Raw genomic sequence first — 19,807 nt, forward strand, 5'->3', positions numbered from 1 at the left:
TACTGCCCTGGCTTTCAAAATATATCCTGAGTATTTCATGTCTTCACAATTCTTTGCCTGTTTTCATGCTAGAAAGGGTTTGATAAGCCTTATGAAAGCATGAGATGCCTTCCCTCCCTGGCGTTATTTACACAGTGATGGACTCAATCCCCAGACAGGACTCTTTTCCTTCGTGTCCAGCAGCACTGCTACGTATGGAGATGTAGGAGTTTATGGATATAGGCATACCATACCATAGTCTGTGTTAAAGGACCACATGGTATGGGACGGGATTCTCAAGGAAATCATTAAAAAAAAAAAAAAAAAAGAATTAGTGCTCTCTGTCCTAGAGGCCTCCATTCTATCTAATCAGTGTTTTACAAAGAGGGAATAACCAAACAACCCAAGGAAAGTGTGAATCAATATCAAAGAACACAGGATAGAAAGAACTCAGTGTTCGTATTACCCAAAGATCTCCAGGTTTTATTTTTTCCAAGGAATCAGCAACTGACCCTTCAAAACTCATTACATTTGCTATGCAATTAGGTTAGGTAAGAAGGGGAGGCTGGCGCAGGGAAGATGCTTAACCTGATCAAATCCACTGGCTCCAGAAACCAAAGCAGAACCTACACCAACAAAGCTTTATAGGCAATTCACTAAATATATGAAGCAACGCAGCTCTAGAACCCAGAACTACATTTTCACAGTGATCTTAGTCTCTCCGTATAAAGGTGCTGGAGAAGCTGCTGCCCAGAGGTACCTTCCCTGTAAATCTGTCACTCTTATATCAAAAACCTTGAGAAAATAGCCATGTAGATACTTGCTGACTAGGCTATAAACTCAGTTCCCATCTGAACATCAGAATCTTCGTGAGAATGAAGGAAGAGCCACATCTTTTTTCTAAAACAATTTCCTAACATATATCTACTAAATAATATATACCTACTAAGTAATATATAATAGTATATAATATGTACTAAATAATGTAATATATAATAATATATAAACATGTTTATATAATTATCTCCTTAATCTTTATATTTTTTGACCGAGTTTTCCCAAAGTAGATAAAGATTTGCTTGGCTCTACCATTTCCTATTAAAAATTACTTGTGCAAGTTGCTTTTCCGCACCTGTAAACTAGGGTGAATAATATGTCTACTCCCCTGTGTTACTTTGAGGATTAATGAAGATTAATATATGAAGAGCTTAGAAGAGTGTACAATTAAGCATGGGCTACTGTCCATGAAGAAGGGATATTCAGTACAGCAAAAAAGTAGAAACAACCTACCTATTCAAGTCAGGAAAACAGATAAACAAGTTACATTGTATTTTTGTGATATGATACCATGTTTTTAAAGAAACTCTTTGCCATAGGGAAACGTTCAAAGTTTATTAGTGAAAAAAAGTCAGGAAGTGTACACAGACTATGATCCTAGCTTTGATAAAAGGAAAACAATAAAGGAGTATAAAGAGAAAAAATGAAGAGAGATACCAATGTTAACAGGGTGTGGAATTATGGACATCTTTTATTTTCTTTACACCATTTATACCATTACTTTATACCATTTTCCAGTATCTTCTACAGTAAGCATTAATTTCTTACATGGCAACTAAAAAAAAAATGCTCTTTCTCAAGAGACATTTTTGCAGACTAAAAGTGTCTAGAACCAAGAAGTTTCTAAGTCATCATAATAGTCTAACTTACATAGATGCGCGTGCCTGGGGATGTGACACCAGCCTCGGTGTTAATCACATAGTCTGGACGTCTCGCCAAGCATTTACGGCCCTCCTTGCTCTAGTGTCAGCCTTCCATTCTAACTTTAACCCCAGTTCTTCTCCGTGCTTTGGCCAAATGGGCCATTTGTTTCCAGAGTATGTCCTCTGCATTCTTATTTCCATATCTTTGTTCATTGCTTCTGCAACTTTTCTCCATTGGTCAAAATCTAGCTCATCCTGGGACTTCCCTGGTGGTGAAATGGATAAGACTCCATGCTCCCATAAACGGATAAAGAAGATGTGGCACATATATACAATGGAATATTACTCAGCCATAAAAAGAAACGAAATTGTTATTTGTAGTGAGGTGGATGGACCTAGAGTCTGTCATACAGAGTGAAGTAAGTCAGAAAGAGAAAAATAAATACTGTATTCTAACATATATATATGGAATCTAAAGGGAAAAAAATGGTTCTGAAGAACCTAGGGGCAGGACAGGAATAAAGATGCAGACGTAGAGAATGGACTTGAGGACACGGGGAGGGGGAAAGGTAAGCTGGGACGAAGTGAGAGAGTGGCATGGACTTATATATACTACCAAATGTAAAACAGATAGCTAGTGGGAAGCAGCCACATAGCGCAGGGAGATCAGTTCAGTGTTTTGTGACCACCTAGAGGGGTGGGATAGGGAGGGTGGGAGGGAGATGCAAGAGGGAGGAGATATGGAGATATATGTATATCTATAGCTGATTCACTTTGTTATACAGCAGAAACTAACACACCATCATAAAGCAATTATACTCCAATAAAGATGTTAAAAAAAATAGTAAGAAAAAAAAAAAAGACTGTGCTCCCAATGCAGGGGGCCTGGGTTCAATCCCTGGTCAGGGAACTAGATCCCACATGCATGCCGCACTGAGGAGCCCACGTGCCTCACCTAAGGAGCCAGCGAGCCGCAACTAAGGAGCCTGCCTGCTGCAACTAAGGAGCTGGCAGGCCACAACTAAGGAGCCCGCCTGCTGCAACTAAGACCCAGCACAACTAAATAAATTAAAAACAAAACAAAACAAAGAAACTGAGGCTGAGGCTGAGTTAAAAAAAAAAAAATGTAGCTCATCCTGAAAGCTCATCCCAAATGCCTCTACCTCTATGAAGCTTCCTCTCTCTGACTGTCACCCCCTCCATAAAGCCCCCTCAGCAAAGTTGATCTCTTGATTCCCTTAGGACTTTTATATCCCACTGTTAAATATTAGATATTAATAATTACTGACTGCCTCTCCCCCTAGACTTTTTAAAGAATCCATGGGTGTAAGAAACAACCATACACAATAACTAGGTGCTGAGTGAATGAATCCTTTTAAACATCCATGGCAGCTGTGTATCAACTTCATGTAACGTCACATGTTCTCTTGGGCAGAGATTTTCCTCTACATACAAAACTTCTTAGAAGACTCTGGGATGGATAAGGATTGTGCCTGACACACATTTCCCCTGACTGTGAATTCAGAACAAAATGTTATTAAATGAGAGATTCTAAATGCTTATTTTACTCAAGAGAGTTGAAGAATGATAGCCAGAGTTTGAGAGGCCTAACTACCAGCTAGATGAAGACAGTAAAGAATTAATGTGGAAGGCGAGGGACACCAAGTAGCTTAACTATCGACTGTCAATGTAGAAATAGCAAGACCAACAACAATTTTTAAAAGGCCCTCATATTACAAGTAGATTAATACTGACCAGAACAAAAACAACGGCCAGCAGATGTGAATGTGATTCACACAAGGGCCTGTTTACATTAGCGAGAGGGACTCAGTGCTTTTCTCCAAGCCTTGAAGAGTTTTGAAAATTAACCTCCCCTCAGTACACTTCTGCTTTCTCCCCAGAATGGCTCCGAATGAAATGTGCCTAATTTAAAGGCACACCAACCCTGACAATTTTAATTTTAAATGTAAACAGGTGAGGCCACAGGAAAGAATAGAAATTAAATTGAAAAAGCATCTTAAGCCTGAAATAAAACAAAAAGCTACCTCTTAAAGCTAATTAACAGGACAATTCTATCATATGCCAGTAATCTAAGTGAGAAATTATAGACTCAAGATACCCACTTTTCTCCAACATATTTCATTCAAAAAGTATTTACTGAGCACTTCATAACTGCCGTGAACAATTCTAACAGGTAGGGATACAGCAGCACAATACAAAATAGACCAGACAGATCCCTGCCTTCTTGAAACTTACATCCCTTTATCTGGGGGTGGGGGGACAAGAAGGAGATAAACAAACCTGTAATGAAATCAGATGATGATAAATGCCATTTTGAAAAACTACAAAGAGAATTATGGAGGCCTTGATCACTTCTAAATACAGAGGCTGGGGGTGAGGCACACGGGGAAGAGGACACTCAGCAGAGAACTGGAGGGAGGGAGGGAGGGAGAGAGACAGCAGTGCAGATCAGTGAGGGAGGGCTTTGGCTTTCAGCAGCGAGGGCAGCCAGTGCAAAGGCCCTGAGCCGGGAGTGAGCGGGAGCAACACAGGCTGCTGCAGCTGGACTGAGAGACAGTGGACGGCGAGGTCAGGTGGCGGTACAGAACCTAGTGAGGGCCCTGCTGGACTCTGCCTTTTACTTGGCAACATCACAGCAGTTATAACCACAGCTAACTAGTCAAGAACAAATGTAATACCGTTTTGCTTAGATCTGCTGGCCTACTCCTCTGTTTCCTAGTGTATCAAATTGTTGTCTTTGTAGCGTCCCGCTTAATGCCACATACTGGGACACGGGACTGCTAAACCCTAATTCAGGACCGTTCTACTGGTGCCTTGCTGCTGCTTTAAAGAAATTATTTAGTTCACAGAAGGAAACTCTTCCCCTATTTTCAACACTACGCCTGTCTCCCCCGATTCCCAGTCTCTTTCCAGGTTTACTAGAGTGGGGAATGAAAGTCCTGGACTCCGAGGCTGTACTCAATTTGACTTGGCACACTGTCAGAGTTGTCTAATCCCGATGAATTAAGAAATATTCCCTCTTGGCAAATAAGCTTCAACCTCAAAATCAAAAGGATGTTTTTCACTGGAAGGGAAGCATTATAATATATTCGTTGAAAAAATAAGAAAAGAAGCTATAGTAGAAAGAAATTGTCTTTTCTGAAGGACACTAATTGTTACACTTTAGAAAAAAGCTTGTTAGTGGAAGGTTTACCAAAAGAACACATATATAATTTGAATTATTTTTTTTCTAAGTGAAAACTAAAACCTACCCCATTGTTAAGTTTCTGCAGATCAGGAAAAAAACTAATGATTGGAGTTTAGATGGCTGTGGGGAAATTTTTAAAATATCAATTCAATTTTTAAGCCCATGATAAGCAACTCATGAGGAATTTAAAAACTAATCATAAAAAGTTCTAGTGCTATTATTACTTTGTGAAACTGGCACTTCTTATTCTGGTTCTGATAATACCTTCAAAATAAGACTTGTGACCAGATGGGCCAATATGATCATGAATTAATTCATATTGCCTTCATAGTACATGCTGACCATAAAGAAGAATGCGCATTATTACTAATGCAGCTCAATGAAGAGAGAAGGCACAGTAGATATCTAATCCAGCTCTGCTGTTTACCAGCTGTGTGCCTCAGTTTCCCTTTCCATAGATTAAAACATTTGGAGGATTATTGCGAACATTAAATGAAATGGGTCAAGCATATAGTAAGTACTATAATGGTGGTCATACCTTTTCAGTTATTTGAAGAAATTATTTCATTCTAGGAAGGAAATTCTTCCCTTTTTTTTTTTGTCCAGCCTTACTGAGATCTAATTGAATATAATGTATAAGTTTAAGGTGTACAATATGATGACTGATACACGTATATATTGCAGAATGATTACCGCAATAAGATTAGTTAACACACCCATCACCTCACATAGTTACTTTTGTGTATGTGGTGAGAACATTTAAGATCTACTCTCTTAGCAGTTTTTAAGTATATAATATATAATACAGTACTGTTAACTAGAGTCACCATGCTGTACTTTAGATCCTCAGAATTTATTCATCTTATTACCGGAAGTTTGTACCCTTTGACCAACATCTCCCCATTTCTTCTACCCTACCCTCCACCCATGGCAACCACCATTCTATTCTCTGTTTTTACGAGTTTAACTTTTTTAAGGTTCCACACGTAAGTGAGGGCATACAGTATTCGTCCTCCTTCTCTCTGACTTACTTCACTCAGCATAATGCCCTCCAGGTTTATCCATGTTGTTGAAAATGGAAGGATTTCCTTTTTTTTTTTTTTTTTTTTTTTTTTTGTGGTACGCAGGCCTCCCACCACTGCGGCCTCTCCCACCACGGAGCACAGGCTCCGGACACGCAGGCCCAGCGCCCATGGCCCCAGCCGCTCCACGGTATGTGGGATCCTCCTGGACTGGGGCACGAACCCGCGTCCCCTGCATCGGCAGGCGGACCCCCAACCACTGCGCCACCAGAGAAGCCCTTCCTTTTCTTTTTATTGCTGAATAATATATACCCCATCTTTATCCATTCATCCATCAATGGACACGTCAGTTGTTTCTATATCTTGGCTATTTGAAAAATGCTGTAATGAACATGGGAGTATGGATATCTCTCTGAGACAGTGATTTCATTTTCTTCCCTTATTTTCAACGCAAAACCTGGCACACTGCCATCTCCTAACTTTAATCTCTTTTTAATTTTACCAGACCAGAGAACATTGGTTCTAGACCCCGCTGTTGTAATCAGATCTAACTTTGTACATTTTCAGAGTTGTCTAATCCTGGTAAATTAGGAAATATCCTTTCTTGGCAAATAAGTTTTAACCCCAAACAAACCCACATATCTTTATACCCCAAAGCAACTTTAGATGTCATAGCTTTTGCTGACTGCCAGCAAATTCCAAAGCCAACAGTGACCCCCTCTGACTCTGTCATTCGATAGTTGAGATGCTCACTCCAACTCACCTGGCCTGGTTGGGACCACACTGGCCTCCAGGGCCCTGTTCTGCAGCAGAGCTCCCACAGCACTGGTTACAGTCGTTCCTCTTTTTGGACTCATCTGAACCCTACCCTACAGAGAGAGAGAGAGAGAGAAAGACAGAGAGACAGAGAAAGAGACAGAAAGACATAGAGACAGAGAGAGAGAGAGAGAGACAGACAAAGACAGAGAGAGAGGGGGCAGAGGGGAAGAGTTCTGTAACCTCAGGTAGCACACAGGACGTAAAGCTGTCTCCCCTTCACCAGCAGCAGGATGGAGTCATGTCTGGGACCTGCGACACCCAGGGGAGGGGGACACGCACACCCTGTACCTTAGTAGCCTCATTCCTGTCCTCCCTGCTGGGGCTCAAAACCATGTCTGGGGTTTTAGAGCTTTCATTCCATAATCAAGCCCTTGGTGGAGTGGTGCTATGTTAATCTTGTAAAATTAGTTGTATGGAGACATAAGAAATCACTTAATGTCAATAAGGATAGTTATGGAACATTTTAGTTTTTCACTACACTTGAAGATGATTTTGTTTTTAAATACATGAACAGAGAAGAAAAACAGACACTGGCAGGCAGCAAGTGTTTTAAACACGGAATTCCAACCTCTCCATGCCACTCCCCTCCCTGCTGAGCAGCAGTAGCAGAACAGTCACAGTAATACAGAAGAAGGACCAAAAGGTTCCTTGGGAGCTCCTTTGTATACTCCTTTTTACCTCGCTACTGATCCCTCAACATCTCCATGGCAACTCCAGTATAAAGATAACCTGTTCCTCCAAGTGAGAATCCTCACTTGGGCAAGGAGAGCTAGGAGGCTATAGCAGGCAGCTCATCCCCAGCCAAACAAAGAAAGCTATTTTCAGAGGCCCATACTGGTCTCTTTTGGTTAAGGGTATAACACATTTTTATACTTGATTATGTTTAAAATAGAAACACATTTCAGCTGTGCTGTTAACAGCCCTTCAAAACTGAAACAACACCTCCCTTTTTGTTCTCCTTCTGAATAAGCTCCACTATTAGGCAGGGCCCCAGAGTGGTGAAGCTGGCATAAGGGAAACAGCGCTGCTGTTCAAATACACTCTACAGCGAGTTTACTCAGAAAGCAAGCAATTCAGAAAGCAAGCAATTTTTCTTCTGTGTTCCCAATCACCACTTAGCTCTGGAAAACAAGGAGAGGAACAGGGCCAAGTCACTGGTTGCACTCAGGACAGCCAGCTGGCCTTCTTCAGGAATAAAAAGCACTTCCGTCCGCTGCTTCCCTCTGCTCCCCTTGGGCCCACTGACGCCCACTAACTTTGTGGACTGGTTAGAAGAATCGTTCGAAGAAACATAATGCACTCTTTACTGCTTTAGGAAGTATAGAGTTGTCCTTTTTCCAAAACTAAGTTGAAGTCAAGCCCAAAGCAGTCATATTCCCCACCAAATTGTGGGGCCTATCCCACTATAGGAAAAGACCATGAGAGGGGAAGGAGGGCGGGGCAATGTGGAAAGAGGAAAGGCCAGGGCACCCTGTGTGCAAGGCACTGTACTGGTATTACCTATAATCCTCCCAACAGCTCGGCAAGACACACGTTAAAGTGAGCCTCAAAGAACTGAAGTAACTTTTCCAAGTTTACCTGTAGACAATATAAAACTGAAAGTCAAACCCTGACTACTGACTGAAAAATCTGGGCTCTTTCTACATTGCACTGCTTCCCATGATATTTCAGGTGTAAAGATTGAATCTCTACAACTATATTTATCATAACCACCTTGCCTGCCCCACCAACACACCTATCTCCTGCCTCCTGTGTTCCTTTATCTATATGTGTCGTATTATCTGCCAGGCTCTGGAGCTAAAAACCTTTCTGCCAACCCTGATCCTCTTTTACCTTATATTCGATCAGCTTCCCCATCCCAAGAATTATTTCTTAAATCTACCCGCTCCTACACACACACACACACACACACACACACACCCATTAGTCTTCTTACTCTGAGCCCTCATTTTCTTTTCTTGTTGTTGTGGCTTCTAACTGGTCTCTCGCCAAACCATCCTGAACACTAACTGCAAGGGTGATCTTTCTAAAAAACCAATTCCATGTCACTCCAATCTGTACTATGTGACCAGTTTACACTGCATATAGAATGAGGCCAGTGACGGATGGTTGGACAGAAAAGCTGAAGTCAGTCTGCAGGGAGAAGAGAAAGCAGCAGCAGAGCAGGAAGAAGAGACAAGATGGAAAGATGGACAGGAGGACTTCCTGGGTTCCAGGGAACTTTCAATTCCTGCTTCCAGGCCCTCAGGCTGGCTGGCCTCAGATTTAGGGCACCTATTCACTTAATCCCCTTTTTCCTCCTCTCTGAGCCAGCCTGGCTTAAAGCCCTTGTGGCTCTGACGCTCACCTGGACTGTCCCATCCCATCACTCAGCCACAGGCACTCTAGGCTTTGCTCCACGTGGCGGGCTCCTCAGGCCACGAGCTGGACACTTTGTCACAGTGTCCTTCCCAACTTCAAATCTAGACTGGTAAACCCATCTGCTATTTTGCAGAAAGTATCTGCTTCTCTTTGAAGCCTCTGCTGAATCACAAGGGGCCTCTGCCTCCATCTCGCTCCTGTATATGCCAACCACTACACCTTCCTACTGCACTGTTTCCAAGGCCACCTCCTCCTCCGAATCACAAATCCTCGGTCAAGCAGCACTTGGCACAGTGGCTGCTTCAGCACAGATATTCAGTAACTGTCTAGTATATGTTGAGCTAGAGCTCAGGTCCATAGTCCGTGGGGTGTGCTATCGTTAGAGAGGGTCCCATCCCTATTACATACTGGATATCATGGAAATCTTTCTAAACATGCTTCATACTGTTAAGTATTCAGAACAATTTAATCTTTTCTTGGTATCTAAGCCATGTTTATGAAACTAATGGTTCTCATGGTACGCTGTAAGCTATGTCCCCGGCACCTTTGATGTGTATGGAGCTGTCTGCTCTCCCCAGTGTTGTTGTTATAAATATATTGTCTTCCTGATCCAGTGTTATTTTACTTACTTGTACCTATTTATAACAGCTGTTTTATCCATTTACCTTCAATTGCTGACTCTGGCTTTGAATAGGGTGAAGACCCCTCTCCACAGAGCAAACACATGACCTGTAGAACAAGGCCTCCCTTGTGATGGCTTCCCCCACTTAGGCCAGTTTCACCTCAGGTTCAAGAGTCTTTTTGAGGTGGTTAAGGCTGATAACCACCATTGGTTAGAATTTTACCGTAATACTACAGAAGCACTACTTATACATCTAAGTCTTCGCAACCTAAGAAGCTTCAAACACTGTAGAAAAGTTTTTTCTACAACACCCAAAGGTGCTGTTAGCTGGGAAGCATCCCTCAAAAAGAAGCCAAGTTCCATGAAGATGAGTGACAGTAATTGGCTATCTCGATCCTCACACTTCTCAGGATGGGTAATTTAGGTTCCCTAGCAAATTCTACCTGCTTTCCCTAGGCATGTAAGGGCACAAGAGCCAGCACTTGGGGAGAGATATTCACCTGTGCCCTGGTTGCCAATTTGGCTGCTGTCTGGGCTGGATAAAAGACTCGGCGAGAAGACTGATCCTTGCAGAAATTAATGTGTTGATTGGCTGCGGTTTCATTAAATCTCCTCATACAATATGGACACCGAATATAATCTGAATGTAAAGATAACAACAAAAAAGCAATTAACATTTCAAAAACAACTCCGGAAGGGACTATATGAAATGAAGTAAATAGAATATGAACTCTGCTCCAACATGAAAGAGAGGTACCAAACTCTGGTTTGAGACAGGCTATTCCAGAGGGGGAGACATGCAAGGGCTCAAATAAAGGACAAGGTTTGGTAAATTTTTTCTACCTATACACTTATTTCAGTTAAAAGTGTTCCCTTAAAATGTTTACATGCTATATTGCTTTCTCAGAAAATAGATTAATTATATATACTTCGGAACTTCCCAATTAAATGAATTATTTAGTGAACGATTATGTAAAGAAAGGAGTCCTAGAATCACAGAATATTGATATTGATGACTGAAGAGCACAGAAGATTCAAAAGCCCCAGTTGTGGTACTGAGTGGGACATTAGTTTATACAAAAGTTATGGAGCTACAGAGGGAGTAAGATGTTTCCAAATGTGGGTTTGGGGGATGGCATTTGAAACCAATGTCACAGTCCTTCTGCAGTGGCCAGATTTTCCCACTGAACTCCTAAGTGAGGAGGCAACTGATATGTTCAGAAAGGGGGTTAGGAAAAGGGAGCAGGTGAGGGTTCAAAAACAGAAAAGGGAAGAGCTTCCTGTGTTAGAACCTCTCTGGCAGCCCTGAGGGCAAGGGGTCCTCTGAGGTTCTGGGGAATACCCATTGGTCTCATTTGTCTCATTTGCAATTACTAGACAGTGGGAAAAAGGAGAAGTGAGAAAGATCTAAGGTCTTCTCAGAATGTGGAGATGCTCACATGTTCCAAAACCAGGTTGGAGCCTCCTCCTCCAAAGCAAGGGGGACCACGGGGGTCGTGTTGTTTTGTTTTGCTTTAGGCGCCTGGAAGGATGACAAAGTGGATACGTGCAACATAAGAGAATAACTACCTCTCTCCCCAGGAAGGACCTGAGACGGCACCACCTTAAACTCTGTGTGGAAGTTTGGTTTAGTATAGAGTCAAAATTCCTACATGTGTGAATGGGTATTTAAGGCAGTGATGTCTTCAAAGTTAAGAGTTTTTTGAAGACATCTTTTAAAGTAGTTCGGGGAGTTTTCTACTTGAACAAATCATTTCCTAAAATGAATACTCATAAAATGAAAGAATTGGAATATGTAAGAAATTGGAATGAAAGAAATGGTTAGCACTTAACCTAACAGTTTACTGCACACTCTGGAAGGCATTACTTCATCATTAATTCCATACTTACTGAACACCTATTATGCTCCAAGCAACTTGGGGATACAATGTCTCTGTAATCAAGGACTAAGCATTCTAATACAGAAACAAAATTTTCCCATGGTGACAAATTCCTTGAACAAAATAGAACAGGACAAAATAAAATAGAACAAAATAAAATAAAACAGAAATGGTGAAGGCTCTGCAGCCTGCCTGACTGGTTTTGAGCCTGAGCTCTTCACCTATGTGTGTGAACTTGGGGCACGTTTCTGAACCTCCTTAAGCTTCAATTTCCCCAGTACCTACATATCACCTGTATCATTGAGTTGTTATGAAAATTAACTATGATAATCCACAGTAGGGCCTGGTACAGTGGGCGGGTAGAACATGCTGTAACTATAAGGAAACAGGCCCAGCCAGGTTGTGTTCCAACTATCAAACAGAAAAGAAACTGCTTATGAAAACTAAAATAGAAAGTGCCATTACCATGCAGAACTCATTTACGATAGTGCAGAAAAACATCTAGAACTGGGTTCGTGGTTCAGGGGTTATTTCTTTAGTTTTACCGGCTGAAAAGTCAAGGTTTATATCAGAAATGCTGCTACCATAAACCAGACTCAGTTTGGGCAAAGACAGTGATTATGGCAGTGACTGTGTTGCTTCCTTAATCCCACTTGTTCATTCATTCATTGTGCCCTTCTGTGTGTTTGGCACCATATGCACTGTGGAGAAAACCAAGTTGAAGTGTAGTATTTCCCTGCTGACAAAGATCTTAGAGATGACTAGAGGCCTAGGTGAAGAAGCAGACAATTACCACTCCGGGGAATAAGTTTTGAAAAGAGGAAGCACTAGGTCCTCCAGGAGTCCACAGGAGGAACACGAAGCCCAGACTTAAGGGGCAGAGGAAGAGAACATCAAATATACTGAGAATGCAAAAACTCTTTTCTTGCAACAATAATTTGAACACAGCATGACTGAGCTACATGTTCGACCCTCGTCTCAATCTGAGTCACCTCTTCCTCTATCAATAATGATGTCATAAAAATCACTATGTGCTATCTATTTCAATAGATAATGATTTATAACTAATTAACTTATTAATTTATTTATTTTTTGCCACACCGTGCAGCATGCGGGATCTTAGTTCCCCGACCAGGGATAGAACCCGTGCCCCCTGCAGTGGAAGCTTGGAGTCTTAACCACTGGACCACCAGGGTATTCCTGATAATGATTTTTTTTTTTTTTTTTTTTTTTTTTTTGCGGTACGCGGGCCTCTCACAGCTGTGGCCTCTCCCGTTGCGGAGCACTGGCTCCGGACACGCAGGCTCAGCGGCCATGGCTCACGGGCCCAGCCGCTCCACGGCACGTGGGATCCTCCCAGACCGGGGCACGAACCCGTGTCCCCCGCACCGGCAGGCGGACCCCCAACCACAGCGCCACCAGGGAAGCCCCCTGATAATGATTTTTAATGTCTTATTCCATATCTCATAAAAGATTAAAGTAGAAAAACAAGCATCATTTAAAAATGCAAGCACTTTGTTGAGTACCCATGTCTACATAGCCCTGTGAAACGTGGACCAAATGTCCCAGGACCACTGAAAATCCCAATTGTAAATATTCTATATCACTGCCCTCATAAACTGTCACATAATCCTGGAAAGTTGAATGATTGGCAAACTTACTTAAGTCAGTAAGAATTAGAATAAATATATACACGTCACAAAAACTGAGCCATGAAATAAGGAATCATGCTGGAAAAAAAAGGGAAATTACTTGCAAACTCATACATACTAGGCCATATGATTAATAATACTAGTAATATCTGTATAAATTTTCTAAGTATTTAAGCTGGAGAATATATGGGCTAATATAAAATCCCTGCACAATCAAAATAATTGAATAGTAATGAAAATGTGCTATTGGAGGTAATCATTTTGCTTGGTGCATAAAATTATAATAAGGGCATAGGGAAGAATTTAATTATAAAACTGTATTTTAGCATAAAAATGTAAAGGGCAGAAAAATAAACTGTACACTTGATGAGGCCTGTACACAAAGGGAATTATTTATTTTAAAGAAACAATAATCCCCACATTTTAAATCCAATGTGGAAATTAGAGAAATTCACACAGCAGACCATCTGACATGGTTTCACTATTCAACTAAAGAACTAGAAGGTAGCCATCAACCCTGCAGCATCTGCTATTAAAATGAAGTAGTTCTCATAAAAGATGCTTTTATTATACAAAGCTTGTTGCTAAAGTATTATCAAAATCACAGCCATAGATCTTTCTATGGAACATCTTAAGACAACACATGATTTCAAGTTAATTTTCATAAGCACCTAGCAAAAATGAAGCAATTATTAAGAGTATTTTCTGGTACTGAAGTTCAGATGATTTATTTTACGGATGATTTTTATAGTATTACACTTTGGTTTTGTTTGCTTTACTTTTTATTTTATTTATTTATTTTTTGGCTGTAACACTTGGCTTGCGGGATCTCAGATCTTAGTTCCCCAACTAGGGATCGAACCCGCGCCCTCGACAGTTTAAGTGTGGAGTCCTAACCACTGGAACACCAGAGAATTCCCTTTTTATACTTTTTAGAACTTTGAGGAATAAGTTATGTGCATTAAAATGCACCTATTTTAAGTGTACAGTTTGAAAAGTTTTGACAAATACATACATTTGTGTAACCACCCCAATTAAAATATGAAACAAGTCTATTACCTCCAAAAGTTCCTTCATGCCCCTTTTCAGTCAATAATTCCCCCAAACCCAGACTCAAGCAACCGAAGATCTATTTTCCTGTCACTAAAGATAAGTTTTACCTCTTCTATATCTTACTACAAGACAGCATCCATGGTGTGCTGCATGTAGAGTTGCACTTTCTTCTTACTGTTCAGTTGTATTCCATTTTGTAAATATTCCACAGTTTATCCATCCACTTGTTGATGGTCATGTTCAGTTTATGCTACTTAAATGGAGCTGCTATAAACATTAATATGTAAGTCTTTTTTAAGGACATGTTTTCCATTTTTTGCACAAACAGCTAGGAGTGGAATCACTGTATAGGTAAGTGTATGTTTAACTTAAGAAAATACCAAAGTGGCTGTACTATTTTAGACTCCCAGCAGCAGCAGCAGATGAGCATTCCGGTTGTTCCATATCTTAACCATCACTTGTACTGTCAGTTTTTTATTTTAGCCATTCAAGTGGGTGTGTAGTGGTATCTCACCGTGGTGGTTTTTTTTTTTTTTTTTTTTTTTGCGGTACGTGGGCCTCTCACTGTCGTGGCCTCTCCCGTTGCACAGCACAGGCTCTGGACGCACAGGCTCAGCGGCCATGGATCACGGGCCCAGCCGCTCCGCGGCATGTGGGATCTTCCCGGACTGGGGCACGAACCTGTGTCGCCTGCATTGGCAGGCAGACTCTCAACCACTGCGCCACCAGGGAAGTCCCCTCACTGTGGTTTTAATTTACATTTCCCTGATGAAAATGATGTTGAGTATCTTTTCACATGCTTAATGACCATTATTTTGTGATGTTCTGTTCAAATACATCTCTTGCCTTTTCCTTATTGGGTTGTCTTATTATTGAGTTATAAGACTTCTTTATATATTCTTGATATTTGACTTTCATCAGATACGTGTATTATAAATATTTTCGTATACTGTACCTTGCCTTTGCATTTTCCTAATGGTGTCTCTCAAAACTAATGTTTTTAATTTTGGTGAAGCCCAATTTATCAACTTCCTTTTTAAAAACCTGTTGCTGCATTTTGTGTCCTGCTTAAAAAATCTTTGTTGACTCTTAGATCAAAGATGTTTGGTTTTTCTAGAAATCTTATAGTTGTAGCACTTTACAGGTCAATGATTCATTTTGAATTAATTTTTGTGTATAGTATAAGACTATCCTTTCCCATGTTGAATTACTTTTGTTAAAAATCAACTGCCCAGATTGGGGGGAGATCAATATTTAGATTCTCTTTTCTGTTCAACTGATATATTAATACCAAATTTCCATGATTACTGTAACATTATAGTAAGTCTTGACATCAGGTAGTGTAAGTCCTCCAATTTTATTCTTTTTTCAAAACTATCCTGGCTATTCAAGATCCTTTGAATTTCTGTGTAATTTTAGAATCAGCTGGTCAATTCCTACTTGGCAAAGAAAACTTGCAGGGATCTTCACTGGAACTACATTGAGTCCATAGATCAATCTGGGGAGAACTGACATCATAACACAATGCATGAGTCTTCCAAACCATGAAAATGGTAAATCTTTCCATCTATTTTAGTCCTCTTTAATTCCTCTAAGCAATGTGTTGTGGTTTTCATTTTTAAAGTCTTACACATATTTTGTTAAATATATGCCTAAGTATTTCATGTTTTTTACATGATTATAATGGCATTTTTCATTTTTTCAGTTGTTTATGCCTAGTATATAGAAATACAATTCACTTGTGTATATTGACCTTATAACCTGAAAGCTTGTTAAAGGAACTTTTAATTTCAGTAGCTTTTTTTGTAGTTTCGTAAGATTTTCTACATTTACTCATTCATGATCATGTTGTCTGTGAATAAGGATAGTTTTACCTCCTCCTCTCCAACCTTTAAATTTATGTGTATGTATGTGTGTGTGTATAAAATATATAATTTTTTCTTATTACACTGGGTACTATGTCCAGTATAGTGTTAACTAGAAATGGTCAGAAAGGACATCCTTGCTTTTTTCTTAAATTCAGTGGGAAACTGTTCAGCTTTTCACCGTTAAGTGTGATATTAGCTGTAGATTTTTCAGAGATGTCCTTTATTAAAAGGAAGTTCCCTTCTATTTCTACCTTTCTAAGAGTTTTCTTTTTTAAACATGTATGGGTATTACATTTTCTCACAGGCTTTTTTCCTGTAGCTACTGAGATGATCACATGCTTTAAAAAATATTTTGTTAATATGATGAATTACATTTACTATTTTCTTCCTTCTACTTATTTTAGGTGTAATTTGTTCTTAACTTTTTTTTAAAAATAAATTTATTTATTTATTTTTGGCTGTATTGGGTCTTTGTTGCTGCACGCGGGCTTTCTCTAGCTGTCATGAGCGGGGGCTACTCTGTGTCGTGGTGTGTGGGCTTCTCTTGTTGTGGAGCATGGGCTCTTCAGTAGTTGTAGCACACGGGCTCTAGAGCGCAGGCTCAGTAGCCGTGGCACACAGGCCCAGTTGCTCCACTGCATGTGGGATCTTCCCGGACCAGGGCTTGAACCCGTGTCCCCTGCATTGGCAGGCAGATTCTTAACCACTGCGCCACCAGGGAAGCCCTTTTTCTAACTTTTCAAAGAGGAAGTTTAAGGCAATTGATTTAAACCTTTTTTCTTTTCTAATATAAGCATTTAAAGCTATAAACTTCCCTCTAAGCACTGCTTTAGCTGAATCCCACAAATTTGGTATGTTTTCATTACCATTCAGTTCAAAATATTTTCTAATTTTTCTTGTTCTTTCTTCTTAGATCCATGGGGTATTTAGAAATGATTTATTTCCAAATATTTAGGAGTTTTCTAGATATATTTTTCATCATTAATTTCTAATTTAATTCTGTTGTGGTCAAATAACATAGTCTGTATGATTTCAGTCCTTTTAGATTTATTAAGACCCACTTTGTGGTCCTGCACATGGCCTATCTTGATTGAACGTTACATGTGTACTTGACAACAATTATATTCTGCTGTTGCTGTGTATCACACTATAGCTATAGATGTCAATTGGGTCAAAATGTTACAAGCATTTCAGACTGATAGGTCTTCTTGATGAATGTATCTTTTTAATTATTATCTCTGTTAATAATACTTGCCCTGAAGTTTACTTTTCCTGGTATTAGTATTAGCTACTCCAGTTTTATGATTATTATTTGAATGCATATCTATCTTTTCCTGTGCTTTTAACATGTCAATCTACAACTGTTCAGACATTGCTGGTATTTATTTCTCTTTTTATCCAGAGGAAAAGCATAAATCATAAGTGTACGGCTCCATGAAATGCTCACAAACTGTGCACACCCGTGAAACCAGCCCAGATCAAGACACAGACAGTTCCCACCAATCCCCCTTGAGTTGCCTCCTAGTTGTCCCACCTCTCCAAGTAAACTCAGAGACTGAAACCTGAAGTTTCTAAAAAATTGAGTTTCTGATATTTATAAATAAGGAAGTCTGCATTCCTGCCATCCTTTGAGAAATCAGACCCAGCAACCCTGGGTGTGCGTTCCTTTGAGGCAGCCGTGTGCTGAGGCAGGAGCAGCTGTCCCTTAGGGAGGGTGTAGCCTCTCTAGGCCCACCTGGCTCACCTCACTTTGTCACCTGCCTAGCTTGCTTATTTGTGTCTTTATATTTAAGGTGTGTTTCTTGTGGAAAGCATATAATTGGGCCTTGCTTTATTATTCAGTTTGACAATCTCTGCACTTTATCCTAAGTGTTTAGGTCATTTATATGCAATTGTCCATATGGTTAGGTTTAAATCTATCATCTTGCTATTTGTTTTTATCCTACCAGGTTTTTGTTCCTTTTTTCCTCTTTTCCTGTCTTTTTCTAGATTGAATCTTTTTCCATTTTATCTCCAGTCTATGTATTGTCTTATTAGCTATACATCAATATTTTGAATGTTTACTCTAGGGCTTATTAATAGGGATATTTATGATATAATACTCAATCTTCAAACAATGCTGTACCTATTCATGTATACCATAAGAACCTTTCAACAATATACATTCATTTTCCTCACTCAACCTTATCCTATTATTTTCATACATATCACTTCCAAATGTTATAATACCCATGTTATTACTTACACTTTAAAAAGTCATTTATAACCTTCAGCTAACATTATACTCAATGGAAAGCAAGACAAGGATGTCTGCTTTCACCAGTGCTATTTAACATGATATTGGAAGTTCTAGCCAGAAGGTTTAGACACAAAAAAGAAATAAAAGGCATACAAATAGGAGAGGAATAGGTAAAATTATCTCTGTTCACAAATGACATAATCAAATATGTAGAAAACCCTAAAGATTCCACACCAGAAACCAACTGTTAGAGTTAATAAGCAAAATTCAGCAAAATTGCAGGACAAAATCAACTCACAAAAATTGCCTGTACATCTATACACTAACAATCTGAAAAGAAGGTCAACAATTCCATTTACAATAACATCAAAAGAATAAAGTACTTAGAAATAAATTTAACCAAAGAGGCAAAAGACTCATACACTGAAAACTACAAAGCACTGCTGAAAGAAATTAAAGAGGACGTAAATGAATGGAAAGACATTCCATGTTCACGGACTGGAAGACAATATTGTTAAGATGACAACTACGCCCAAAGTGATGTACAGATTTAATGCAATCCCTATCAAAACTCAATGGCATTTTCAGAAATAGAAAAATAAACCCATCCTAAAAATTCATATGGAATCTCAAAGTTTCTAAATAACCAAAATAATCTTAAAATACTCTCCACTTCCTGATTTCAAAACATACTACAAAGCTATAGTAATCAAAACAGTGTGGTAATGGTATAAGGATAGACATATAGAAAAATGGAATAGAATAAAGAGCCTAGAAATAAGCCTTCATATATATAGTCAATTGACTTTTGATAAGTGTGCCAAGACCTTTCAATGGGGAAGGTACAGTCTTTTCAACAAATAGTGCTGAGAAAGGTACCACATGTAAAACTAGATATCCAACTTCCAATGATCTTACTTTATACCACATTCAAAAATTACTTGGATCAAAGATCTAAATATAAGAGCTAAAACTATAAAAACTGTTAGAATAAAAAACACAGGGGGAAGACTTCAAGATACTGGAGTATTTGACATCAAAAGCTAGGCAACAAACAAAAAAATAGGTAAATTGGACTTCATCAAATTACTTTGGGGCATCAAAGGTACCATCAAGAAGAGTGAAAAGACAGTCCACAGAATGAGAGAAAATATCTGAAAATCCTATACCTGATAAGGGATTCGTGTTAACATTAATCTAATCATGCCTCTGGACCTAATTTCTAATTTACAAAAAGACAGGGGATGGGGAAACAAGTTAAATGTTAATTAATATGACTTAAAAAGCAGACAAATCCAGAATATGAGACATTCTAAAAGATAAGTGGCCTGGCAGGGGTATTGTGCAGGATTAAAAGGGACTAAAGAGACAACAAAAGAAAATGCATGAACCTTGACTGAATCC

At 39.5% G+C, this 19,807-nt stretch overlaps 1 protein-coding gene across 1 annotated transcript in view; it reads right to left on the minus strand.

Annotated features, from left to right (window-relative positions):
- Positions 1-19,807, minus strand: part of ZC2HC1B (zinc finger C2HC-type containing 1B) — a 33,974-nt gene that overhangs the window by 1,332 nt on the left and 12,835 nt on the right. Inside the window, exons 5-6 of the mRNA XM_032651345.1 lie at positions 10,212-10,351; positions 6,673-6,778 (exon numbers count right to left, since the gene is read on the minus strand). Of these exons, the coding sequence (XP_032507236.1) occupies positions 6,673-6,778; positions 10,212-10,351 (246 nt within the window). The remainder of the gene's footprint in view (positions 1-6,672; positions 6,779-10,211; positions 10,352-19,807) is intronic.

The sequence above is a fragment of the Phocoena sinus genome, chromosome 12 (genome assembly GCF_008692025.1).
Source record: "Phocoena sinus isolate mPhoSin1 chromosome 12, mPhoSin1.pri, whole genome shotgun sequence".
In the NCBI taxonomy this organism is placed as follows: Eukaryota; Metazoa; Chordata; class Mammalia; order Artiodactyla; family Phocoenidae; genus Phocoena; species Phocoena sinus.